Here is a 19,192-nt window from a genome sequence, read left to right as displayed (position 1 = left end):
TAGAAAGCCTAGAGCATACTATAGTGGAGAATAATGAAGGAGAAATACTGTTTTAATACATCTTTGGCAACACATTGTTGATAACCCAATATAGTTTTTCTGTCAAACCCATAATAAATTAATCATTTTAGAATACATTCTAGGTTACCCATTGAATACGTATTTGAACTAATCCTCCAGAAAAAATACCTTTGCAAGTAATTTGGAGGCTGATAGTGTAACAGACCATGAATTGACAAACTGTTTTACAATTCCCATATGAAAATTGTTCTGGTAGTGACTAATCTTTCCACAGTATTAAATGTTATCTTTCCCAAAACAGAACATGTGCTAATTTGATCAATGGAGCCAATTGCAGCAAATGAAAGTCTGACTTTGTGTGTTCCTCGTGCTATAAATGCAAAAAAATAAGCTGCATTCCACTGATGATTTGTTTCCAACCCCAAATACTATCATCTGTTTGTCAGCAATGTTCATTATCCATCTCAGCATAATAGAGAACATATTTGCATTTAGGCAAATATGTTTTACAAAATTACCTGGAAGTATTCTAAATTGTAATAGCTTAGGGACTTCCCAATGTAAAAGTACTATATGAATGTTAAATGTAAATTGCCATAAAAATGTAAAATATAAATAAACACTGTCATCACCCAAACCCCGCCTCCTGAGTGTGGTTAAAGTAGAAAAATATTTTATTTACCATTTTACATAAGCTCTGAATCATTGGATGTCAATATGCCAATAATATTATGAGGGATAATGTTTGAAACACTTAAAGCCTTAGGTTCCGTTACATTACACTGGACAAAATGGACACTAGGTGGCAGCACATCCCTCCCATTAGATGGAACTTTTGTCTTCAGACCAGAACATAGAATCATAGAATTATACACCACAGAAGGAGGCCATTCGGCCCATCGTGTCTGTGTCTGCTCTTTGAAAAGAGCTATCCAAATCTTTCCCACTCCCCTGCTCTCTCCCCTTAGTCCTGCAAATGTCCTCCCCAATAAGATCATTGGAGATAACTCTAATTGTAAATTGCAAGCCCTTTTTTTGTAAATTGTAAGAGTTCCGTTTTAAAAAAAATTGTTCAACATTTATTTTCCAGCAATGAGAAGAGGAGGAGACTTTGCTGAGGAGACCTTCTGTACTTCTACTTTATGAATACCAAGATGGCAATCAGTTTTGAAGAAATGTGTTCCACTTTCCCAGATGAAGAAGGATGGATGCTGCCACCTATTGGCTCTTTATGATGACATAAAATAACACAATGCAAAGATTAAAACATCACAAATTTTACCCCAAGATCACAAGATTATTCTGGATGAAGAAGGCTCTTCAGCCCATCTGATCTAATTTCTCCAGAATACCTACCAGTTTGGGGAGAGCAGTAATACAGGGCAACATGGGATAATGGACTTTAGGTTTTTTAGCATGGACACACTGTCAGCATTATTCTGCTTCACTCCAAGGTGATGCACTTGGCCATGGAATCTCAGAATTGAGTCAGCCCTCTGTGCAGATCTTGATAGATTGGATCCTGAGTCAGGAGGGTCAATAATACTACAAGGCACTGCTGATGTCAGATGAGCTAGTCTGGCTCATCAGCAGGACTTGAAAGGGCAGACCAGTCACTGGAGGTAAGGAATTCTTACTTCCCAGCTCCTGCTAACCCTGCAAGTCAAAGCGATTGCTAGCATGGTCCAAGCTGGACACTCACCAGGAGGTTTGCTGGTCAGTAATCTCAATGGCACACTGTGTAGTTTTAGCTGATTAAACTGTAGCAGTACCCCAATGCACACCTCTGCTGTCCTTAAGCCTTGGCTTTCTCCAACCTAATACTCTCTTGAATTAGGTAAGCAGGATGCATCCCTCCAGGGAGAGAGTGCACATTCCATTCCAACAATCTATTTCTGGGATTTCCATGTGTAGATGGGATGCATGGAAATCTCAGCTTGGTTTGGATACTCTTAAGCATGGTGATGGGTTCCCACATGTGTCAGACCAAAAAAACAAAACAATTCTTTGAATATGTTATTATCTTGTATTTCTGTTTATAGGGATCATATAATAATAATAATAATCCTTGCATTTGATATAGCACTTTTCACGTCTTCTAGACATCACAAAGCGCTTCACAGAATATGCTGTAACGTGAATTGACTTAATAATAAGAAAACGAGATTTATTACATGAAATACAGTGTTTATCAGGGGATAATCGAATGGATCTAATGTTATTGAATTGAGTGCAGTTGTCAGGTGCATTCACAAAATTACAAATGTGGTTGTTTAGTATGTAACTAATAAACTTCTAATTTATTAGCAGAATAAAGAAAACATAGTCTTATAAACAGTTCAATCTCATACTGAATAACCTTTCCATTGTTCGGCAGTCTTATTTGCTATATACATTAATGATCTGGACTAAAGAATTCAGGATATAATATTGAAATATGCTGATGACACCAAATTACAGTTCAATGTAGAAAAATATGAAATAGTACATTTTGGAAAAATAATAAAAGAAAGTAGAGAATCTTGGTTTTATATCTAAAAGCACAGAATACAAAGCATGAGGTAATGTTGAAATTGTACAATATCCTAAGACAAGCCACAGATGGAGTATTATGCCCAATGTTGGAGCCTCATTGAGGAATATCAAAGCAACAAAAAGGTTTTTTTCTTTACACAGAGGTTAATCACCAACTGAAACAGGTTGCCAGAAAAGGCAGTAGAGGACAGTACACGCCATTCATTCAAAAAGCAGCTTGATGCAGTGATGGAGGGAAGGTGAGTACATTGGAGTAATGAGATTGGATCGGCCGAATCGCCTTCTTCAGCTTGACCAATCTTTGAGATTCTTGTGACACATTGTTGGGGTGAGGAGTTGCAGTTATGAAAAGAGGCCAGATAGATCCAGGCTTTTTTCCACTAGAGCTGAAAAGGTTAAGGCGTGACCTGCTAGAGCAATTCAAGGTTATGAAGTGGGGTTATGAAAGGGTAAACAGCAACAGAGGATTGCTGAGTCAATAACAAGACAGTACAAATTCAAGATAAACACAAAAAATCTTTACACAGAGAGTAGTTGGAAAATGCAATTCTCTCCTAAACAGTTCCCTTTTCACTGGAATTTTGACATTAGTCAATGTGAATGGCGAACTGGATTCATGTGATCTCACGAGTGAAGAGCCATATACAAATAGTTTCAATTAAATCTGGCAAAAACAACTTTGGGTTTATAGGTTTTCACTTTCTCTGGTTCTCTTGGTGAAAACCAGTGGAGGTGCTGGCTTCCACTGTTCCAAATTTATTACTGAAAGCTTCTCCTCCTCCAGCTGATGCATTTTCCATTTGACACTGTATGGTATACTGGCAAAACAAACAAATAAAATTCAATGAAATATCAAACACCTGACAATATTATATCTAATTATGAGTAACCCTTTGGTAGATCAACATGATTTATGCATTTTGCAGTTTGTAATAATCTGACCTATTGTTATTTGATCATTATCTGTATATTTGCTACCACAGCAGAGCAGTATTTGAGAATGAACGGATAGATTCCAGGTTCTTAGGAATACCATAGACTACATTTATACAATGCAATACAATTTATATAGCACCTCTCACGTTGGGAGGACATCTCAAAGTGTTCACAATGTTGGATGAGCTGAGCATGGGAGCCGAGTGGGGTGGGATGGGGAATGATGACTGAAGGCACGGTCAAAGACGCACATTTTGAGTCGGGCCTTGAAAGAGGGAAAGAGCAAGCAAGTCTGAGGGACTATGGGATGGAATTCCAGAGAGCAGGGGCAGAATGGCCGAAAGTCCCCAGGGTGGTGGGAACAGATAGGGAACGAGTTCACTGAGCAAAGGGAGCTACTGGGGAGTCAGTAAAGCCAAGCGAGGGTGGGTCTGATAGGCATTGTGCATAGGCTGCAGCATTCTGGATAGTCTGCAGCTTGTGTGGAAAGGAAGTGGGGAGCCTGGGTAGCAGGGCGTTTGAATAGTTTAGCGTGGACATGGCGAATGTGTGAATGAGAGTTTTGGCAGCTCGGGAGAGAGGTAGTGGGGGCAGGTAATGGATATCCATATATTATTTGCACCTTGTGCTAAAATTTTAATTTACCACTCACCTTGGGACTCCAGGTTTTTTCTGGAGGGTAACAGTAGTAATCTTTTTCAATCTGCGTGATATTCTAAGAAGTAGAAAACATTAAAATGTTATTGCATGATCAGGCAAACTTAATTTCATATTATCAACTAGAATAATACTCAAGCAGTAGTTTTATGGTCAAATATATAGGAATTATGCTATCCAGCAACATGGAAATTTCCCTGTGTCTGGAATGCAATGTAAACTCTCTCCCTGGAGGGACACACACCGTTCACCTTATTTCAAAGAGCAATAGACACAGATTGGCAAAGAACAAAGCTTAGGCAAGCTTCCTTCTGCTTGTCCAGTTAGGACCACCCTACCTGTCAGTGCTTTAGCTCACAGAGTTAATAGGAGCTGAGCATGAAAAATCTCTGCTCCTTCAAGTCCTGTCAATGGGCCAGGCTGGATGATCTGTCACCAACATTGCTCAGGACCCACCTGGCTCAGAAACCAGACTGCTCCAGAAAGTTGACCTGATTCCAATATTGTGTTTCAAGCACATTACCTTGCAGCCAGCCTAGCTCAAGGGATTCTGCTGATCTCTTCTCAAGAAGGAGTAGTTTAGGTGAATAGCATAGATGTATTTTGATACATTTAATTTAATTTAATGCATCTTGACCATCCTTGCAACATGGTCCCTTGATGTCTCTTCATATCTGTGGATGTGCACCACACAAGGCAGGGCAAAACCTTGGGGAAGTTTCCTTACTCCACACGCCTGATAATAATCCCTCCAAAACAATAATAAATTGGTCATTTTCAATCCACGACTGTTTATGGGACACTGCTGTGCGCAATTGGCTGCCACATTTCGCCCACAAATACACGATCAATTCACTTTACAGTATATTCTGTGAAGCACTTTGAGACGTCTAAAAGATGCAAAAAGCGCTATATCAAATACAAGGATTATTATTATTATAACTATTATTATTATTATTTAAGGGAAAGCTAGTTAACTACTTGAGGGAGAAAGGAATAGAAGGTTATGCTGGTAGGCTTAGCTGAGGAAGGGCAGGAGGAGGCTCATGTGGAGCATAAACACCAGCATAGACCAGTTGGGTCGAATGGCCTGTTTCTGTGCTGTATATTCTATGTACGTAATTCTATGTAAAAATAGTTAAATGGCTGAGCTATGCAAAACATTAGATAAAGGAGGGCTCTTCAGCCTCAAAAAGACACATCAAAATAGGAAAAATATAAAAATACTGTAAATGTAAATTTGTTGTGAATGTTGTTGTGAACAGTTAAGTGAATGGAGGTGAGGGGAGTCTTGTTTGAAAAATGGCAATATAAATGTCACCTTGCACCTGGAGGAAGTGCTTTGGGAAGTAAAATGTGTCCCAAATAAATGTAACCTCTATCATAAAACCATAACCTCAATGACAAAGTAGTTGTTGTACTTCCACATACAAATTAATCAGATAAGATCCCAAACACAATATAACTCCTTGAATAATATGAGGTAATTCTTTGGCTGTTTATCTCCATAATGCAAAATGAATGCTAAAATTTATGAAGCAGAACTCTTTAACTAAGATAAATAATACATCTTCTGCAAAGCTGTAGGAGGCTCAGCCCTGTGTTTATTGATGCTACAGGAACATAAAATAGTAGATCAGACTTCCAAACTGAGCACCCACAGATTAATATTTTAAGAGTGTGAATTAAATATTGAAGCAGAACATTCCACAATGTTAGAGAACAAAATATAAATGATTCATTGTCAACATTTTACTTTGCATTTTATACAATAAGAACATATCCAGACACAATAATTGGATGCCTTTCATCATTTTATATATACCAAATATTATTGAGTTTCTGATTTAACTATGTTTTGGTCCTGCGTAGAAATTCAGCACGTCTCAAATATTCCTTGGCCTTCTATTGCATTTTAGTGGTACATCCGGATCCCACTATTTTATGTTTTCCATTACATATTTACCATTCATGCACAATAAAATATTCATGTCTGACAGATACATTGAAACCAGATATTGTAGTTTCTCTTGAAATTATACATTGGATAAACAGATAGCAAGTTATTCAGTTAAAAGGAAATAATAACAAACCCAAAGTGATTCAGAGTTCTAGCTGAACTCAGTTTGTGGAAGTCGGGGCTATATTCTGGAGTATAAAAGGCCTTGTCACCTGGAGTAGACTCAGGGATCCCATTCCTGCAATCAATGACTGTGTAGTGCAATCACAGAAAAGCCAAATTAGTCTTCTCACCTCGAATCCTTCTGCTATGTACAAACATGTTGCTGTATGAAATGTCCAGATATCAATATTGTTATAATGTAATTGAATGATTCACATTAATAATCCCTCCAAAACCCAAAACAATAATAAATTAATAATTTTCAATCTACGGCTGTTTGTGGGACATTGCTGTGCGCAATTGGCTGCCGCGTTCGCCCACAAATATACAGTCAATTCACTTTACAGTATGTTCTGTGAAGCGCTTTGGGACGTCCTCCTGACGTGAAAAGCGCTATATCAAATGCAAGGATTATTATTATTATTATTATGGTAATCAGATAACAATGAGAGCAATATGTATTCACCCGCAAGCGAGCTCCTGATTGTATCACAAGTATAACCTTTAACTAAGGATGTCTTCTTGCACCAATTGAATGGGGCATCCTTAGCTGAATGTCAGTTACGACATTCATCAGTTTAAAAGGTACTGGAGAGGGTGCAAGGAGAATTAGCAGAATAATAACAGGGATGAGGGAGTTTAGTTATGTGGAGAGACCAGAGAAGCTGTTCTCTTGTCAGGATTGTTCTACGTAGAGTTTTAATGCAGGTGGTCAAAATTATGATGAGTTTTGATAGAGTAAATAAGGAGAAACTGCTTCCACTGGCAGATGGGTTGGTAAGCAGAGGACACAGATTTAAGATAATTGGTAAAAGAACCAGAGGGGAGGTAAGAAGGTTTTTTTTATGCAGCAAGTTGTTACAATCTGGAATGCACTGCCTGAAAGGGTGGTGGAAGCAGATTCAATAATAACTTTCAAAAGGGAGTTAGATATATACTTGAAAAGGAAAAAAATTGCAAGGTTATGGGGAGTGGGATTAATTGGATAGCTCTTTCAAGGAGCCGGCACAGGCACAATGGGCTGAATGGCCTTCTTCTGTGCTGTAAGATTCTATGATTTTATGAATGCTATGAAAACAAATCTTGCCGCAGATATAGTAAGTTGCAATGCATGTTGGTATAAATAACACAGCTGCATGTGTGCTTGGAATTATAAAGAAATAACCTTATTTCAGATTCCACCTAGTCTTAGCATTTAAGGCCCATTTTTGCTTAAAATTTAAGATTGTGCAAAAATGTGGAGAATTCTTAAATTCAGTCTTACTTTGGAAGCTGGTTCATTTTCAGACCTCCAAAAGGAAAATGGCAGCCAAGTGAACCTTGTGATGTTACTGTTACTGAACAGATACAAGAATGACCAGAGTGCTCTTCATTTCTTCTCATCATAATCTTAAACGGGCAGTGTGCAAGCAAATATTGGTGTCCACCATAACCCCAAGACAAACATGAATGAACAATTAGGGCAGATAACCTGTTTTAATTATTAATGCCCCTTGTATCTTCCAGTCAATACCTTAAGGTCGCCTATCAAGCTGTCCAGAGTCATAATATTGAACTTGTGGGTACCCATTATCATGTCTCACTAAATGGCCTACTCTTCAAGATAGTTAGTGCAACTTGAACACTCGGCCACTCAGTGGGACATAATGATGGGTGCCTCCAAATACAGCTTTATTAGCTTGAGATAGGAACTATTATCATCCAGAGGAATGAAGGAACTTACCAAGTCTTTTCCTTCCTAACATCATGGCTAGCGTGATCTCGGTCATTTTGCTCTTGTTAGTGAGGTACACACCATCAATGAAACACTGCTTTCCCAATTTATTTGCCAATGGATACTCAAAGCTCCATTCCTTGATTGAATCTCTGTTCGCCACTGTTAGAAACAGGAGAACGGATGCTTTTTCAGATCATGTGATGTTCAAATGAAGAAACCCCTTGGGCCCATTTGATCTCATCCTTCCGGAATATCAACCTTACTGTCCTCCTATGCTTCTTACATAAGTGCAGCTGTGCTTGTAATAAACTGTTTTAACTATTGCTTACACTCTGTGTGACAAAACAGTTTGTGTCTTAAACGTGGTCTTTTAAAACCTTGAACTTGTCTCCTCTTGTCTTATTGCCTCGATGCCCTGATCCTCTGGAATTCCTTTCCTTAATTCCTTGCCCCCTCTTTGCTCGTTTTACATCATACTTGAAGATTTTACTCATCGACCATGCCTACCATCTCTTTCCCTTTCTCCCAGTGCGTTGCCAAACTATTCAATTATTAAGTGCTCCACGACCCGCCCCTTCACGTAGGGTGCTTTTTAAAAATTTAAATGCAAGTTGTTGTTGTTCATGACATAGCTGATATTATTATTCCAGGCTTACTTTCCCTTCACACCAAGCCAGGGCCATCCCACTAATCATCGTATTTGCTTATATATGATCTGCTCTTTCCAAGACTAAAGAGTCTTATCTGACTTAGTTATTCTTCACAACTCATCCCCAAAACTATGGCTCAGTCTGAATGCTCTACTGTGTACTGCCTCTAGATCTTGAACACCCTCCTTTATAGTCCAATAACCAGTCCAGATGTGATCAGGCCACCTTACATCATAAGCATGATTATTAATGATTTGAATTCAGCTGATTAGGTAAGGTAGCCAGCAAACTATTTGCTATCTCGCTGCTTAGATATGGCAAATGACAGATCATTTCCTACACTTTCTTTGCTCCTTGCTCTCATTCAATTTGGCATTTTGAAGTGATGCCCATGATAACAGTGCTATCACTAAAAATTGATGGAACCCAATTTCAATTCAGAGGTTATATTGGTGCAAGAGCCCAATAATATGCTTTAATGCAAGTTATATATATCATTGCAACATACATTACCACACAAATAAAAAAAAATTGTCCAATACTTTTTTCAATGAATGCACTTGACTTTCTGATCTTACAAACAGAAAACCAATTTAAAAAATAAATAGAAAAGGAGAGAAACTAACCCCCATGTAACCCAATACATGTTCCTGCAATAAATGATCGCTGGGGGAAGAGACCCTACTTAAAACATCTGAGCATCTCTCTTCAAGCTCTGCAGCCTTGTCACATGTCACAACTTGCTGCCAAGAAGTGCAAAATATTAATGATTTCTCCTCCCAGGTATGAAAATATTTTTACAAAAGATAAATTGTTTGGGGATTTACCCTGAGGAAATTGAATACAGCTAGTCTTAGAGTTACCTGGAAAAATACATGATCAAATTACTTGTCTACATTAATACAGGCATTCACATATTCTCTGTTTCCATTATATAAAATACAAGAACAAAAATGCCTTGCATTTATTTAGTGTCCTTCAAGTGGGATAGTGTCCCAGAGCTCCTGATAGTGGTGGACTTTAGCACTGAGCCAGTGGGTGAGGAAGGGGAGAGGTAACTGTAAGCGTGATCAAAAAGGAAGGTCTTTAGGTGGGATTGGAAAGTGGGGAGGGAGGGGGCAAGGCAGAGGGATTGAGTGAGAGAGGTCCAGAGTTTCGGGGCATAGTGGCTGAGCCAGCTGAATTGGAGGCATCGGGTGGAGTAGTGGGAGGTAAGCAAATTAGATAGGTAGGGACGTGCAAGGGCATGAAGGGATTTGAAAACGAGCGAGAGGATCTTGAAATCGATCCATTCAGTAATTGTGAGCTGGTGGAGTCTGGCAAGGACTAGTGTGATGGGGGTACAGGTTTTGTGCAGGTGAGAATCTGGGCGGCGGAGTTCTGAATTTGTTGAATTTTGTGTATTGTGGAGCTAGGGAGAGACCAGCAAGGAGAACATTGGAATAGTCCAGCTGGGAAGGTGTGGACGAAGGTCTCGGCTGCTTTTATTGTAAGGTACCGACAGAGGTGGGCAATGTGACGGAGGTGGATAAAAGTTGGTCTGATCAGGGAACAGATGTGGGGTAGAAATGAAAGCTGGGGCTTAAACTTGGCACCTAAATTGTGCACGAATTACAAAAGATTCTGGGAAAGACTATTTTACATAACATTTCTCCCTCCATCCTCCTCTCCTGAAGTTGTTTCACTCTTTTCCCTTTCATTGGACCAGATGTCAGTAATATTCTGGTACCTCACGCACACGGTCATTATTCAAGTGTGAGCACTGATAGTGAGGGTTAGCAAACTCTTCAACTGTGGATAGGGAGCTTCTTAACTAAATCTAATCTTGCCCTCACCCAAAATCCTCATATACAGACACACATTTTTCAGCAGGGGCCATCAGAGAGTAGTCAGGAACCCAGGTTGATTTTCTCCATTCTAATCCAGATGCACTGAAGCCAATTATAGTGCTGTTACCAGTTGTTGTCTCAATTGAGACTCCATAATTGAGGATAGACAATAGATATGAACTTGCAACTCTCTGGCCTGCAGGGCCTTGCACTCAATGGCCACTTCCAATTCCCAACAGGCCCTCCATAGAGTATATTTACAACAAAACTTACCTTGATTGGATCTTCATTACCCCTTTTCTCTTCAAATGAGCATTAGACATTCATTAGACGTGAGAGCGAGGAGATTCTAGGAGAAGAATCTCACATTTCCACGCGGCGACATCACAATGTAAAGGAAGGTCATAAAAAAAGGAACCAAAGCATTGTCTTGACTTTTGGAATCGGTTTTCGTACCCAATCCTTCTGCCAAAGCCAGGAACACCCATGGGTTCACACTCCTGGACGGTCTTCAGGAATAGATACTCTCTGGGATAGGGGCCAGTGCAGTCTGGCAAGGACTGGGGTAATCGGGGAGTGGAGTTTGGTACGGGTGAGAATGAGAGCGGCAGAGTTCTGAATGATTTGGATTTTATGGATGGTAGTGGATGGGAGACTGGCGAGGAGAGCGTTAGAATAGTCCAGCCGTGCTGCGAAGGTGCAGAACAGAGATCATGGTGAAGGAGAAAGCTCACTCTGCTTACTGCAAAAATCTCAAGGGAGGCTCAGTGGCCAGAGTGCCCAGGAACCTGCCCAAAAGTCGTAGTTCAAAGCGGTAACTATAAAATAGGACTTACAAAGGCCCAAAGTCTCTCTCGGATCCTTTAAGCCTGGGTGAGATGTATGTGTGTATGTGGAGGGTGGGGGAGAATATGGGAAAATTCAATGGATTACCAACCAAATAAAAAAGAAATAATAATCTTTGCATTTGATACAGCACCTTATCATCGTTGAAATACCTCACAGGATTTTATTATGTAGTGACTGTCTATTTGTAGGCGAACCCACCAATTTGCAAACAACAATTTTGCACAAACAACCATGAAGTGAATGTCCAATTGTACTTAAAAGAACAAAACATTTTGGCAGTATGATAACTATCACATCACAAGTTGCATTTTCACCCTATATATTATTACTTGAGAACATGGAACAGTGAGCATTTCAGAAAAGCAATTGTCAAAGCTTAAAATAAGTGACTTACTAGGAAAATGTCTCATCAGTCGAAATTCCTCAGGAAATGTAATTGCTTTAATAGCAGGATATGGAGCATCCGAGTAGCGAGGCTCTGGGATCCAGCGCAGTCTCGAGCTCCAATCAGGACCACAGCTACAAACAGGCAAAGAAAAGGAGACAAAATACATGTGAAGCATATCAATCTCCCTCATTGCTCGATCCAACTAACTCAACCAGTGCATAAGATGACTGAAGCATTTTAGGTAAGGTAGCCCAGCAAATCAATTGCTTTATGATGTCCTCTTGATGTGGAAGGCGCTATATAAATGTAATTGTACATTGTAATATTCTGTGATCTCCACATCACTACTATTCAACCCTGGTCTGTTGCCCTTTACAAATAACATTCTAGTCGAACAATCTATCTCTGGAATTTCTGTGCGTAAGTGGGATGCATGGAATTATCAGTTTGGTTTGGATACTTTTAAGCACGATGATGGGTTTCCAAATGTATCAGACATTCAGCTGACAAAAAAAGACAAGTAACATTCTTTGCTGCCCTTTGCAAATAAAGTTCACCATCAAAAATACACAGACACTACACTTTACAATGAATCCGGTGAAGTGTTCTGAGATGTCCTCCTAATGTAAAAAGTACTTTTTTTTCAAAATGCAATTGTTAATTTTATAATAAATCATCACTTAAACCTCACAAGATTTGTTTGGATGAAGAAGGCCTATTTAAACATCTAATTCTGGCCTACCACCTGTTCCTCTATCCCACCAACAGTTCTGTTATGGAACAAGACCATCATTCTAAACACTAGTACCCTCATCAGTAAGCCCCAACCCCCCCTCACCCCCCACCACCACCCCCATCAAGATATAGCAGAAAATTTCCACTGGAAATTTGAAACACTACAAAAATGTGAACCCTATTCTCCTGTCCATACTCTCTGCTCTTCCAGTTCTGGGGTGGAAGCAGTAAAGTCATCTTTGAGTTATTTCTGATGGTTTGTAAAAGGTTGTGCTTATAGGCATAGTTCACAAAGCATAAATTGGACATAGAATACATTCACACTCCCACTGGACTGTAACAAATGTACCGGTCTCAGTCTGGTAGACCAGTTATTGTTTAGAGCTGTTGGTTGGAACTTCCTCTGGTGAATTCATCAACAACTCATACATGAATGCAGTGTTGCTGGAAGATGCCACAAGTTCAGCCATGTGTGGAAATAGACTTTATGTTGTCTGTTTACCGTGCTTCTTTTCACACTGGTCAACCTCTCTGAAGATTCAATGTGGAGCACAATGGGGGAGTAGAATTGTTATGACACAAGGGGCCCGAATTCATTGTGAATTTGATGTGTGTGAAACAGAGCACTGTTTTTCTGCATGAGTTTATTACCTAGTGATGACATGGATAAAGTGAAACAGAGAGGGCAAAGAATTCTTCATTTATAAACATAGAAATATAACTGTTGAAATCATCGTTTGAGAACATATTTTAAGAGAAAATGAAATGGTCAAACTGTTGATTTTTTGTCAGGTGGGTGTCTGATACATACTGAAACTCATCGCCATACTTAAGAGTGTCCAAAGCAAACTACTGAGGGTTAGACATATGTATGGAAATGTCTATTTGTCTGGAATGGTGAGAGCATTCTCTTCATGGAGGAACACATCCTGCACACCTAATCGCAGAAAGTATTACAACAATTTTGTATTACATAGTGCCTTCACATAGACTATAGCGTCAGAGTGCTTTACAATGAAGGGACTGACTTATGCCAAGTAAGGGGGTAGGGGAGAAGGAGCTCAGGTTGGCAGGAGCTAAGACATGGGGACTCCAGACCATGTGTTGGAATATTATTGGATTTCAACCTACCAAAACCGCACAGTGTATGAAAGGGTTGGTTTTTTGGAGGTATGAGAAAACAAATATATATAGCTTTATAAAATAAATCTTTGTCCCATCATTAGCTAACACTATCACTCAACAACAACAACTTGGATTTATATAGCGCCCTCCACGCCGGATAGCGTCTCAGAGCGCTTTACAGTAATGGATCCCGGGACTGAGCCAGGGGGAGGGGGAGGAAGGTGACCAAAGGCGCGGTCGAAAAGAAAGGTCTTCAGCAGAGACCTGAAAATTGGAAGGGAGGGAGCGAGATGAAGGGAGTGAGGAAGGCAGTTTCAGAGCCTCGGGGCATAGTGGCTGGAGCGGAGGACTCGGGGGATGAGGAGGAGGCCAGACCCGGAGGAACAAAGGCAACGGGTACTGTTTTGAGGAGAGAGGAGGTCAGAGAGGTAGGGGGGTGCGGAGGAGTGCAGAGACTTGAATACAAGGGTGAGGATCTTGAAATCGATCCTCTCTGGGATAGGCAGCCAGTGCAGTCTGGCAACACTCAACACTGGAGTAACAGGAGCCACTTTTATCCTGAGGTATTGCTGATCATCCAGGCCCACCTCACAATTCTGAACAAAGTTTGAAAGCTATGTTGCAATACTTACGTCTGGTTGCAAGTAATTTGAATTACTTCAGGCCTGCAGGGCTGTCAAGAAGTCCCCCCGCCCCACCCACCACCCCAAACATTGCATTAGTCTAGATAAGTCTGTGTTCAATTTGTAGTATGTTTCCAGTTTTTTCTTGGTTGAATATTTCTTTATTTATGGCACAAATCAAGAAATATTCAAGCAAGAAAATGTCTTTTGTTGGCAGACCAAACGATTGGCCACCACTGCCAATTATTTTAAGTCATTTGTTTTTTACTTGACTGGTTGACATCAGTAATCCAGTGACTTACTCAGAGTAGTGTGGCTCCACGTGTTGTACTTGAGGCCTGTAATCTAATTCCTCTCCATATCTGTGTGGTATGTAGAGCCTGCCCTGTGGCTTATGAATTAGCCATTTCTCACTGCTCTCCAACAGGTGGTGAGAAAAGTGACGTCTCTCAGGGGCTGTGGAAACGGGTACATCCCTATAAATCCTGAGCATTAATAATAACAATATAACAATCCTTACATTTGATATAACGCCTTGTCACATCTTCGAGATGTCTCAAAGCGCTTCACAGAATATACTGTAGAGTGAATTGACTGTATATTTTGCCAGTGTTTCTCAGAAAAGACAAACAGCCTGTACCACATAGAGACTAAACAAATACTGTGGTGTAGACACACCGTCACAGCCTGCTAAAGGGCATTCACACCAAATAGTCAAATACCGTATACTCCACACAACTCTTCAATGGTAGATATTTTGCAAAATAAAACTTTAAATGAGTAAAAATGAATATGTCTGTATAGTTATAATTGACCTCTCCTAGCGTCTCGTTAGATATTACCATTTGCACTTTGAATCCACTCTGAGATCTTTCAAACACTCCAAATATTGTGATAACAGATATGGCATTGAGAAAATATACAATAATACAATGCAATTTACATTTATATTGCGCCTTTCATGTCAGGAGGACATAAAGTGCTTCCTTAACACTGCAGGCTGAGCTGGGGGTGGCAGCCAAGGGATGTGGGCACAGGAAGATGAAAGTCTGCAATATTTGCTAAATTTAACAGTAAAAGTTTTAATTAAAAATAGGCCAGCATAGCACACATTTTCACAACAGACAGCCTCCAAATTCATTGTGAAATGAAATCAACAGTCTGTTTTTTGACTGGAGATGGTTGCTAAGTGATGGAAGAAAGAATGAAACAAACAGCAGTAATGAATCCCTCTATCAGTTACTTTGATGAATGAACATACAGTAAAAGCATTTATCTCTGAAGCTGGTGTGTGTGTGTGTGGGGGGGGGGGGGGGGTGGGGAGAGGGTGGGTGGGGGGGCAGATGTACTGGTATCTGTGTATCTGTGTAAGTGGACAAATTATAAATTTGCACCAGGAGGGAGTATGAAAACTCCACCATCTACAATACAATACTAGAGACGTAAGATAGCACTGCCTTTTAGTGAAGTGCACCAAGTCTTATATACTTTAGTATTCAACATATGATCCAACAATCTGACACCTGCTTTCCTTCTGTTGACTTCCTTTGGAAGGCAAAATGAATTGTACCTTTTCTGTGCTTCAATTGTGCTGCACTTGTCTCCGCTCCAGTCATATTTCACCCTCTGAAGGAATGCTAGTTAAAAGTTTCACAGAGATTTCTGTAACGATCGCAGAAACAGATTTTGCTAAAGTCAGTCTCACTGCTGCAAGATCTTGTCAGTTTCAATCTGGGCGAGAGAAGATAGCGTCTCCTGTTGTCAGAGCAACAGACCAGCTCAAATGTCCGGGTGCATTGCTTTTACAATGCAAAATTACATTTGTAAAGCCCATTTCACATCGGGAGGACCTATCCAAAGTGCTTTTATTGTAAAGCTGTAAAGTTGGCGTTTGAGCAATTTTTTTGAAAGAAAATAATGCTGCTCAAAGGTATTTTTAAATGCAGAGAAATCTCCCAAGTGAGCCTGCCAATGCTCCCACCGATTATTCCAAAATTGTTATATTCTGTGTTGATTTCCCCCTGCAGGATGGATGGCTGCTCTGTACAAGCTTCAATGCTCCGACCTGCAGCAGTTCTGGACTTGGGAGATTTATTTGATGTTCTCCAGAAGGAAATTGAGTGTATGCCCAGGTTTTTCTGTGATTCCCCAAATGTGAGTCCAAATCCCTGACTCTCCAGCGCCTTTCCAACGTGAAAAGCACTATACAAATGTAATTTGTTGTTGCTAAAAACTATAAAGTACAATTTACATTTATACAGCGCCTTTCATGTCTGGAGGACATCTCAAAGCGCTTCACAGTGCTGATAGGCATCTAAGCTGGGGGTGAGGCCTGAAGCTGGGGTGGGGAGGCCAAAGATGACCAAAAGTGCGTAGAATTTTTTTTTCAGTTATCCTGCAATGGTTTTGACTTTCACCTAATGCTTAGCAGTTTTAGAGACCCCTCCCTTAGATTTCTGCACATTATATAAAATTGTTCATATCTGCCAAGCTCAGAACCTTAACCAGTTGTTGCATTGTGGATTTGCACTGAACCACCTATTTTTGGAGTGGGTGGTTCAGGAAATTTTCTGCATGTGAAACAACACCAAAATTACAGATTAGTTTTAAAACAGACGGCCATTTTTCGACCGTCCATTGCGTTGTAACACTTTAATCTCAGAAATGGCTGTTTGTGGGACATTGCTGTGCGAAACTGGTTGCCGTCTTGTGCCCCAAAAATACATATTCAACCCATTTTGTCCTGTAGCTCAGTGGTTAGAGCACTCGCTTTGCAAGCGAGAGACCTGGGTTCGATTCCCAGTAGGGTGAAACCTTGGGCAAGTTTCCTTATTCCACATGCCTGGTAATAATCCCTCAAGAAAAAAACAATAAATTGGTCACTTCAATCCACGACTGTTTGTGGGACACTGCTGTGCGCAATTGGCTGCCGCATTTCACCCACAAATATACAGTCAATTCACTTTACAGTCTATTCTGTGAAGAGCTGTGAGACGCCTAGAAGAGGTGAAAAGCGCTATATCAAATGCAAGTATTATTATTATTAATATTATTTTACATCCATGATAAACGCTGTGAGATGTCTTTACGACCTGATAAGGTGCTGTATAAAATGCAAGCATGATTATTATTATTATTATAATGAGGTTCACCCTGATCTGGGCATTTGGTTGCTGTCAATTTGAAATTCATGTGGTTTATAGCCAGTTGTATTATCACTAGTAACCTCTTTGAAATGTCATTAAACTGCAAGGATTTTTATTATTTTAAAATACAAACTACAGCAACTTGCATTGATATAGCATTTTCAATGGCAATTGTTTAAAATACCATTCTCGAAAAGCTTTGAAAAATAAACTTGATCAGAAATTAAGTGAATGTTGTTTTATGAGCAAATGTGGCAATTAATCTTTGCCAGCAACCATCCATAGCCAAAAATGGGATGAGCAGCCATTTAATTTGAATTTGTGGATGAATTTGGAATGAAGAGGGAATATAAGCTCAGATAACTGAGAGGAAAAAGTTACACTTCATCGAACGTAACCTCATGTATGATGCGTAAGAAGTGACGTAAATGGTGCTTCCTGCTTATGGCAACACACAGCAAGTGACATCAGAAATCCTTCATTGAAATAGCAACAATGGGGGCAGGGGAGAGACAGAGAGGCATTGCAGGCTCCATGGGCCGAATGGCCTTCTTCTTCGCTGTACATGTCTATGGAAGGGAATGGGATCATACCTGAATCGCAGGTGTGGTGGTTTTCTTTGTTTTGCCTCTCTGTGCTTACAGGCAGACTTTCCAGACATGTTTGAATCTCAAGAACATGTCAGATATGTGAGGCTTAAAACATGCATTAGATCTATAGCCTTACCACATTCAAACATTACATAGTGCTTCACAAAGTGATCTTGAGTTGTGGTGATTTATTATGTAGGAAAATGCAGCAGTTAATCTGTGGCTGCAATACATCCCAGATAGTGAGATGAATGGCCAAATTAATCTGTTTCTGATGAATTTGGATGAGGGAGGAATAGCAGTCTGCTCCTTTACAATCTGCTCTGCTTTGAAATAATAACATGGGATCTTTAATGTCCATCTGAACCCCCAAAAAGATAGACTTGAAGATAAAATGAAAACATAAGATGTTTAGATTATTTAGTCAAATGATACAACATAATACATGCAATTTACACATCTAATGCCTTTCAAGAACAACAACAACTTCCACTTATATAGCGCCCTCCAGGATAGCATCTTAGAGCGCTTAACAGTGGTGGAGCCTGACATCCCAAAGTGAATGCTGGGAGGACATCCCAAAGCACTTGACAATACAGAGAATATAGAGTTAAAATTAACTCTTTTCTTACAAAAGGAAAGATGACTGAAAGTGCGGTTAAAAAGGTAAGTTTTGGAAGTCGGGAGGGAGGGAGCAATTCGGAGGGATGTGGGAATGGGAGTTCCAGAAAGCAGGTGCCAAGTGGCTGAAGCCTGCCAGCAGATACTGGGGGATAGAGTGGGGAAGTTGGAATAAGTTGGTGTTGACCAAGTGAAGGGGACACTGGGTCGGTAAGAGTGAAGGAGGTCACAAAGGTAGGTTGGAAGAAGACCATGGAGGGTTTTAAATTTGAGAACGAGAATTGTGAACTTAATCTCTTGATGGGGAACCAGTAGTGCCGAGCAAGAATGGGGGCGATGTAGAGCCTAGTGTAGGAGAGGACCTGCGTTGCAGAGTTCTGGTTAGTCTGCAGCCTTGTGAGGGAAGAGATGAGGAGTCTGGCAATCAGAGTGTTGGCATAATCAAACCAGGATGTAATAAAGACATGGGTGAGTGACTTGGCAGCCCAGAGGGAGAGGAATTAGTGGAGGCGGAGAATATTGTGGAGGTGAGGGTAAAACTGAGCGAGTGAGAGAACGGATGTAAGGTTTGAATGATAGTTGGGGTTCAAGCAAGATATCGAGACTCCGGTCCAGCTCCGCAGGGTGCAAATATGCAACCATGAAGGT

The 19,192-nt window shown here is 40.2% G+C and overlaps 1 protein-coding gene across 1 annotated transcript; it reads right to left on the bottom strand.

The window, feature by feature from the left end:
* Positions 1-3,187: 3,187 nt before the first annotated feature.
* On the bottom strand, positions 3,188-8,141 carry LOC103185003 (spermatogenesis-associated serine-rich protein 1). Its single transcript, XM_007903311.2, has 4 exons — positions 7,995-8,141; positions 6,243-6,360; positions 4,145-4,207; positions 3,188-3,374 (listed from the first exon to the last, which is right to left on the bottom strand). The coding sequence occupies exons 1-4, from the start codon at positions 8,038-8,040 to the stop codon at positions 3,242-3,244; spliced, it is 360 nt and encodes a 119-aa protein (XP_007901502.1). The 5' UTR covers positions 8,041-8,141; the 3' UTR covers positions 3,188-3,241.
* Positions 8,142-19,192: the final 11,051 nt, after the last annotated feature.

The sequence above is a fragment of the Callorhinchus milii genome, unplaced genomic scaffold (genome assembly GCF_018977255.1).
Source record: "Callorhinchus milii isolate IMCB2004 unplaced genomic scaffold, IMCB_Cmil_1.0 Scaffold3, whole genome shotgun sequence".
NCBI lineage: Eukaryota > Metazoa > Chordata > Chondrichthyes > Chimaeriformes > Callorhinchidae > Callorhinchus > Callorhinchus milii.
The sequence above is the reverse complement of the archived record's forward strand: the minus strand, read 5'-3'. Positions and strand labels throughout refer to the sequence as shown.